We start from the raw sequence: 8,749 nt of genomic DNA on the forward strand, positions 1-8,749 counted from the left end.
GTATATATATATATATATATATATATATATATATATATATAATGAATAAATTTAGTTGGCAATACTAGCAACGTACAGTGCTCGATACACGTGATAATGCAGAGCGTAAATATTGTAATGGTAGAACTTGTAGAATTGGGTACATCCTGCTAAGTTTGAAACCAATCGGACTTATCAAACTTTAGTTATCGTGGTAACAAGCCTAAATTACTAGAGTGGAATATTAATTAAGCAGATGAGCAATTAGCATATTCACACACGTACCAAATACAATAGCCTCCATCATCTTATTACCAACTTATATCCTGCCAAGTATGAAACCAATCGTACTCACAAAAAATTAGTTATCGTGGTAACAAACAATTTACTACCAACAGCAGTGACAACGACAATAACGACAACGACAACATGAAAAAGAACAAGGTTAAATACAATAGCTTCCCCGGAGCTTGGCTCATTTAGGAAGGTTAATTAACCAACGAAAACAATTTGTTTCTGTTAACAGTTTATATTTCAGCCTACAGCCCGTCAAATGTGGTTTGCCATATGGATTTTTACACGGACCATTATTGTTTATTATGTACATCAATGATTTTTCAAACTCTAAGAACCCCTTAGCTTTTATAATGATCCCTGATGGTGCAATTTTAATTTATTTACATGAAGATAGGTTATGATATGTATTAACACTAAATTGTTATCTGTTACCGCAGGGACGTAGCCAGATTTTTCAAATGGGAGGGAGCCGTCTTGCGAGGTACATAGTACCGAGCGTGGGAAGGTTCAGGCGGGATGTCCCCTCCCAACGTGCGGCGAAGACCCCTGGGAGGTAGCGCATTCTGGACGTTTTAGGACTGTTTTGAGGGTATAAAGTGAAAATTGCAATAGACACATCATAAATAATATTAGCAGGCTTAGCAATAATTATAAAAATAACTCAACAGTAGCGGATATAGGAATTTGAAAGAGAGGTGGCCCAGGGAGGGACTTTCACAGATATAGTAGGGTCGACCCACCTAACCCCACCATGGTTGGGGCTGAGATGCAAAACAAAATGAGGAAATAGTACCTCGAGATGGCCGGAAACGATCATCATCACATCACCATTTTATATCATGTCAAAATAACTCGCCTACATTTTTTTCATGATCATTTATTAAGAGATCCACAGACATCTAATTAATGTGTGATGTAGGCATATCATAGAAAATAAAACTTAGAAACATTGTCGTTTAATGCATTTACTTTACACACTTCAAAGCTCAGGAGTCAACAACCACCTCAGTCCCACCTTGGTTGGGAGGGAAGTGAGAAGATTTGAGGAAATGACACTTTTATATAGTAAAATTCATCATCACATTTCTCATGATCTTTTATCAGGGATTTTCGGCAAACATAGAGACCTAGGTAACCCAGGACAACTAGGCCTAACTATAGCTTACTAAGCTTGAACTACGACAATTATTATAATCATTGGACAAATTACAAATTTATTTTTCGCTTTTAGCACAAGTTTCTTCACTTTTTAGTAGTATTATTTATATTATTACCGTATCTATTATCATTATCACAATAATTATCGTCATCATTATTGTTATTACTACGCCTACTACTACTAGTAGTAGTAGTATTAAACAAAACTTTATAAAAGCTGGCAAAAAGATAAAAACAAACCATACATTATCACATTTCTGTATCTAAAAAGACCTGGCCTGGGATTTATTCATTTAAGACGAAGTTTAGCTGACTTTTTTGTTAAGTAAGTAATAAATCCACCCCCTGAGCGGTAAAGCCTTTATGTGATCCAGAAAAATGTTATATTTTGCATTAGGTTTATATATCGTTTATTAATTATAGACGTTTATTGTGGGTTTCTATCAGAGCAAGGAGTCACAAACATATGATATAGTAGGAGTCAATTAGAAATTGTACAGCATTTAAATCATTCACTAAACTCTGTGTTTTGTTGGGGGTTTTTTTGTGTGTTTTCGTTTTGTTTTGTTTTGTTTTTTTTATTTGTAATCGTATAAAAGTTCCACGGCGTTCTCGAAGTTGACTATCACATAGCGTAAGTCAACGAAATGAGTTATAACAAACCATGTTCTATTTGTATTTCTAACCCGCGTAAACAATTCATGCTTAGGCTTATGTGTTATAATTATAGTATTATGTATAACGTGTGCTGATTTTGAGTGATCGAGGAAAGAATAATATTGGCTAGCAAAAACAAGCTCTAAAATACTAACACTGTGTACAAAGGGAGGGGGAGGGGAGCCGCGACCCAACTAAACTTTAAAAAATCCCTTTAAATGAAGAATACATTACAAATATAGAGGCTTTGATACATTTTTAAAAATAATGATGAATACATATCAAAATAATAACATAAGATGATATTTTGTGTATAATGCTCTATTGAATAGGCCTGTACTGCTAGTTTAATTGTAGGGCGATATTGTTAGAAATATTATAATGGAGATTTCGGTATCAAGATGAGCGCAGCACTTGATGTGTTAATACCCAAAAATGGTTTATTAAAAATCAATAACAGCATAATTATAGTATCTGTAAATTCAATCTGAAGTACTTTGAATAAAATGATGTTACGTTTACTATATCATTTCTTAATTTCTTTCTAAATAGCAATGCTTAAGACCACTTTTAGTGCCAGTCTTTAATTATAGGGATTCTAATTAGAGACCAAAGCGGCGAAAGACCATCAAAACCCAGGTCCCAAAAGTGGTCTTTAACACGATAAACCACATCATATCAACTACCTATCGTCAGCAGGACAAGTCTTAAATCCAAAGCATTTTTTTCTATGAGCGTAACTTTGGAATTTATTACCATGTAATTTAACATTCTTTCAGTCTCTGTATTATTTTAAATAAAACCGTAAGAAATTCATTTTTAATAAAAAGCACCTCTAGTATTTAATTTATTTGTTTTAATTTATTTGTTTTTATGTCAGGCATCACTACAATTGTTTTGAAGAAACTTAACCTGTAATACTTTATGTATACTAATTTTATTGCGGGACCTAAACCTGACTGGCTGACCGACTGACTGGCTGACTGACTGACTGACTGCCTGCCTGAATGGCTGACTGGCAGACTGACTGACTCACTGACTCACTCACTCACTCACTCACTCCCTCACTCCCCCCCCCCCCGACTGACTGACTCCCTCACTCCCCCCCCCCCGACTGACTGACTGACTGACTGATTGAATGATTGATTGATTGATTGATTGATTGATTGATTGATTGATTGATTGACAAGATGTTTGTTGAACTTGTAGCTTGTTCCGCCGGAACATTTGGAGCAGGATGTTCTCAAGTATGTCATTGTAATAGTGGTACATGTAATAGGTATACCGGAAGGTGTACCGGCAGTGACACGACTTGCCAAGAACGATGGACGGGATCAAATTGTCAGGGTAGGATTGAAAATAACTTTTTTTTTTATATATATATATAAGACACTTCAAGATAGAATCGAAAAATAATACATCAATGATACATTTGCATGAAACTTTTCATTCATTTCAGAATGCTCTAAGAACTTCTTTGGTGAGAATTGTGAACAAAGTGCATGCACGAATCCGTGCACGTTGTGTTCCCGCACAGGAACATGCGTAGAGGGAACATGTCATCCTAACTGGCTGGGCAAAAAGTGTGAGATAGGTATATTTAATGGGGAAAAACAACAGTAACATGTTAATTAATTATTATAATAATTATAAGTTATAAAATTGTTATAAGTAGGCCTATTATCATTCTATTAGGCATATTATACACAACCCAATTGTATAAATAAATAAATAAATTATTCGAATGTATTGTATATTTTACGGTCAATAATACTTAGTGTGAAAAAACATTTAGGTGAAGCCAGGCCTAACGCCTATAAATCTACGTATATTTAACATATGACATCGGCATACATTATATAAAGTACAGTACATTTTAAAATAGTTCATTTCTTTTCAAGGGATTTCTGATACCGCGTTTACTCCAGCAAATTATGGTCACATGACAGAAATATATTGCATTGTGTCGACTAGCAATTCGTCAGCTACTATCGACATTCTACTTCAAGTAACCACCGGTGATCACAGAGAAAACACAACTTGGGCTTATTCCGAAGAAGATGGTGGGACAAAAACGTATATATTTGCTGTACTGGCCGTGTTTGGAACCAAGTACACATGTATTATTCAACGAAAAGGTGAATACGCAGAAAAAGAAATTACTTCAGTAATTTTTCGTAAGTTTTTGTTTTATTTCAATTCAATTCAATATATTCAAAATAGCCTCCACAAAATGGAGAGTATAAAAAAAAATACGTAAAATCATGTTTTAAGTTGTTTACTATCACAAGTACTTTATTACCTCCTCTATCTGTCTATTAGCCAGATTACGCAAAAACTAATAAATGGATCATCATTAATTTAGTGGAATGGTACATAATAATCGAAAAAAGACAACATTCAAAAAAATGTCCAGGGACAAGATCAAAGTAATTGTAATTCAATTATTTGCCCTCGAGCATATAAGAAAATAATAGAATCGCCCCTCGTATTCTGGTAGCATTCAAGCATACAGTATATTGTACCTGAATAGGACGGGTGATTCCATTATATTCTTGATGCTTTCGCCCATCGTATATTGTTAGTATTCGGGCATACGGAGGTTATGCACTCTATGAGTGACTGCTCTCATTTACTGTATTTAATTTTGCATTATTAGCATGATTTAAAAATAATACCGTACTAAATATGGGCTATGTACGATTTTTTTTTTTAATTTTTTTTTTTTGCTAATTATTATTTTGCAAGCATTTTCAGGAAAAATAGTTAGATAAAGATTAACGTAGATAAGAAATGTGCTGTCTTTAGGACCACCGTCTTACAATGGGAATCTACAAGCAGTCGTTCTGTCTGGTTCAGTAGTTGAAGTCTCATGGACAGAATGGAACAATGTGACAAACACTGGAGACGGCCCGATCATCGGCTACATCCTTCATTACATAAAGACAAACGACGACGAAGACGATGACAATTGGGAACAAACATCTATAGTAAATGGTTTAACTACAATTGTGGAAGGTTTGCACTGGGAAACAAATTACACATTTGCTGTGTCAGCAGTAAGAAATGGAGATGGAGGGCAAGGAGCTATTGGGAAACAACGAGCTGTTGCAGAAATGCTCTGCGGAGGTAAACATTCACAGCGTTTTTATTTCTTTATTGCATCCACAAGTTTAAAACACCAATAACAGGATGGAAATAAAATATAAAATACAATATATTTAAAATGTGAAACGATAATATAAAAGCAGTATTAAGAAAGAACAATAAATGTCAATAAAAACATTACAAGAATCATGATAAGGACAGCAACCAGCAATAAAATTTAAATAATGTCACACTTAAATTGATTAAAACTAAAATGTAAAATATCAAGAATATTTTAAGAAAGACAACAATTATAAGCTAAAGAAAGGCGACAAAACCAGACAATGACACGGGAGAATTTAACATTAAGAAGTGGTTTACAACTAAGATTACGGACAGGAACATAGACATGATTACAATTAAAATATGAATTGAGACATTTATAAAGAAATTATAGGTCCTGTCTTGCTCTCCTTGATTATGGAGAGGTGATAGGTAAGGAACCAGGCCAAATGGCAGCTGGGCTGGGCTTTCTATGGATCCGTTCTATTCTAAGTGATTGGGAAGATGAAAGTAAATTATATATAGCTGAACAAAAATCAAAGGACGGCTAAATAAAAGAAAGATAAAGTACACGCCACGCTTGGTGGAGGGGGGAAATTGCATTGCATCAGCCCACAAACAGGCTATGGGCCGTTTTTTAACAACATGATAAACAAACGTAAGTTTGTTGAAATATTAACGCTAACATATACTGTTTTTATGTTTATGTATTTTATATTATATATGTTTACAATATATGTTTTGTGGTGCTTTAATAACTTCTATCTCTGATGTACATCACTTACGCTAATGAAGTGGAGCGGACGAAATACTTGTTTGAAATAAATTATGATCCAAAAATACCTGAACTTGACTTTTGTATTTATTATTATCATCGCCTTCACTTTCTTAAAAGAACCAGAATCGGTACAGAACGTTAATTGGGAGGTAGCCCAATGTGGAACAGATTCAACAAATATCATCAAAGTCACGTGGCTGGTAAGCATACTTCCAAAGGCTGCATGCTTTATAGATATTAGCTATAATATGGAGACAATGTATTCTTATTGTCTCCATATTATTATTATTATTATTATTATTATTATTAATATTATTATTATTATTATTATTAGTATTATTAGTATTATTATAGATGTATAGATGTGTGGAGACAATAAGCATACACTATAATTTATTGAAAGTTTTAACAATATTGTCCAAATGCTGCAGTGATTTACGCATTGCACATTTTTAGTGTTATTTGGCACACCATCATGTTAAATGAACTTCTTTCACCAAAGATTGTTTTTTGTTTTTTTCTTTGTAATTATCGAAATATACAAACTATTTTTACTTTAGGGAGCTTAGTCAATCTTCATCATCAATCTTCATCATTACTGATTTTTTTTCATAATAATTTTTATTATGTTACCCTATTTTTGAAGAAACCAAAAGGGATTCCTTTTGTTACTTTCTTTATTCTACTGTACTTAAATTATTCTATTGAATAATACAATATATTATTTATATTTTACTTGCATTGTATTGCATCACCAGGAGACACATCACCAACAAAGCGTCTTGAAATGCTCAGACTTAACATATTACTACACTGTATATGTCAAGATAGAAAATGAAGAAGATACTGAATACGTCAAATTATATCAGGGTCAGAAAGCAGTTTTTCTTTTTGAAGACTACGGCACTGATTACGTAATTGCTGTGACGATTTCTAATAAGGAGAGTGAGAGTAACTTTGTGGAGAGAACAATACATTCAACATCAGATACAAGTATGTTTCTGCTCTATAAAAACGTTCTTATACCTCAATTCAATAAAGTGGTTGATTGATTTGCACCAACACAACCCCCTTCCCCTCCCCTCTCCCACCCCTTCAGAAACTTTGATCTGGACAACACCAACATGAACGTTTAAATTCACTAGAGGGATAATATATAGTTTTCGTTTAATCTATAGGAAAAGGTTGGAAAATTGCAAAATCTTACATCAATGAATTTGTATAAGGTCCTTATACATCATATAAAGCCTGGTTTCCATACAATCGCTACACGCTACCGCCCACAGCTTTTTGCTTTCGAAACTGATATGGTCGGTCGATTCGGGGAGCCTTGCCTATTGCATCGGGGACTGCTACGCAGTACATCGATTGCATAAAAACACTGTAGCGACAGTTTAACGATTTTATAGAAACCAGGCTTCACCGAAAGCTGTCGGCCGATAGCGTGTAGCGATTGTATGAACACCAAGCTTTATCATTGTCTAAAATAGAAATAATCTAGTTCCCTACAACGTCAAGCAATCAACCAAAAAACCTGTAAAATTCAATTCCAATTAAATAGTGTCTTCAATTCCAATTAAATGGTGTCTTCGATATATATTGAAGGTTTGCTGCCATGTACTACGGTACCATTATTCACGAGTCCTGTCCATTCTCTATTTTAAAATCAGAAATCCTTTTATTAAATTCAATAGATTCTTTCAGAGCAAGCACGTACCTGGTTGTGATTATCATCTTAGGCTCCTTACTCACTTCCTTGTTGGTGTACACTTTATTGCAGTGCATACGAAGGTAGATTTTATTAACATACATTAATATTTTAAGATGATAACCTAACAGAATATAAGTATTTTCTTCCTGTTAAAACTAATTAATACATTTCGCTTACTTGGCTGCTATGTTATGAAACAAGTTGAACGGAAAGCATTTGAAAAATTCATAATAATTATAGTAATCTTTAAAAGCGCAAATAATGTCAAAATTTCAATGAGATTCTCCCCCAGACACCTTACAGGAAGCCATAGCCGCCACTGGTTTCCAACCAAATTGAGTGAAACTCAATTTGAACCCTTCTTTTAAAATGTATTATTGGAAGAACACTGGCTATGTAAATGCAGCAATATCTCATCTATTAGCTCATGTGCTACGTTACATTATCATTAACATCTTATTTCAGACGGACAACAGTAATGAAAGGCAAGAAAAGAGAGAATAAAGCGACGAAAGGTGAAGACATTGAGGTTTTTGAAATCTCTTCTACACATACAGCTGCCGAAATTCAAAGTGGATATACAAAGTATTCCCAAAGAATTTGCATTGATGACCAATACACCGAAATTAAACCAATACCCCTAAAAGATAAGGCCAGGTACGATCATAATATTTGAATATACTAAAGACAACTAATTAGGCCTATTCCTTGGAAATTGTGAACAATCTGAAGTGTGTATCTAATTATTATTACATGTTCATATTAAAGCAAGTTCTTATATGACGATAATTATTTTAGTGCATATCCACGGCATAATGTAATGTTAAGTAGCGCTATGACATTGGTATTACTCCAACGTTAATCGACAACACTATAATTGTAAGATTACGAAAAAAAAAAAAGAAAAAAAAATTATTTGTGTCCAAAAAAAAAAAAAAAAAAAAAAATAAAAAAAAAAAAAAAAAAAAAAAAAAAAAAAAAATTATTTTTGCAAAAAAAAAAAAAAAAAAAAAAAAAAA

The 8,749-nt window shown here is 33.5% G+C and overlaps 1 protein-coding gene across 1 annotated transcript in view; it reads left to right on the forward strand.

Annotated features, from left to right (window-relative positions):
* LOC117121816 (tyrosine-protein kinase receptor Tie-2-like) overlaps positions 1-8,570 on the forward strand; it is a 20,766-nt gene extending 12,196 nt beyond the window's left edge. The window contains exons 7-14 of the mRNA XM_033267123.1: positions 3,301-3,438; positions 3,551-3,685; positions 3,993-4,268; positions 4,900-5,220; positions 6,137-6,219; positions 6,778-7,012; positions 7,714-7,810; positions 8,196-8,570. Of these exons, the coding sequence (XP_033123014.1) occupies positions 3,301-3,438; positions 3,551-3,685; positions 3,993-4,268; positions 4,900-5,220; positions 6,137-6,219; positions 6,778-7,012; positions 7,714-7,810; positions 8,196-8,406 (1,496 nt within the window). The 3' untranslated portion in view covers positions 8,407-8,570. The remainder of the gene's footprint in view (positions 1-3,300; positions 3,439-3,550; positions 3,686-3,992; positions 4,269-4,899; positions 5,221-6,136; positions 6,220-6,777; positions 7,013-7,713; positions 7,811-8,195) is intronic.
* Positions 8,571-8,749: the final 179 nt, after the last annotated feature.

The sequence above is a fragment of the Anneissia japonica genome, unplaced genomic scaffold (genome assembly GCF_011630105.1).
Source record: "Anneissia japonica isolate Jap-2015-1 unplaced genomic scaffold, ASM1163010v1 scaffold2392_len1475705_cov187, whole genome shotgun sequence".
Lineage (NCBI taxonomy): Eukaryota > Metazoa > Echinodermata > Crinoidea > Comatulida > Comatulidae > Anneissia > Anneissia japonica.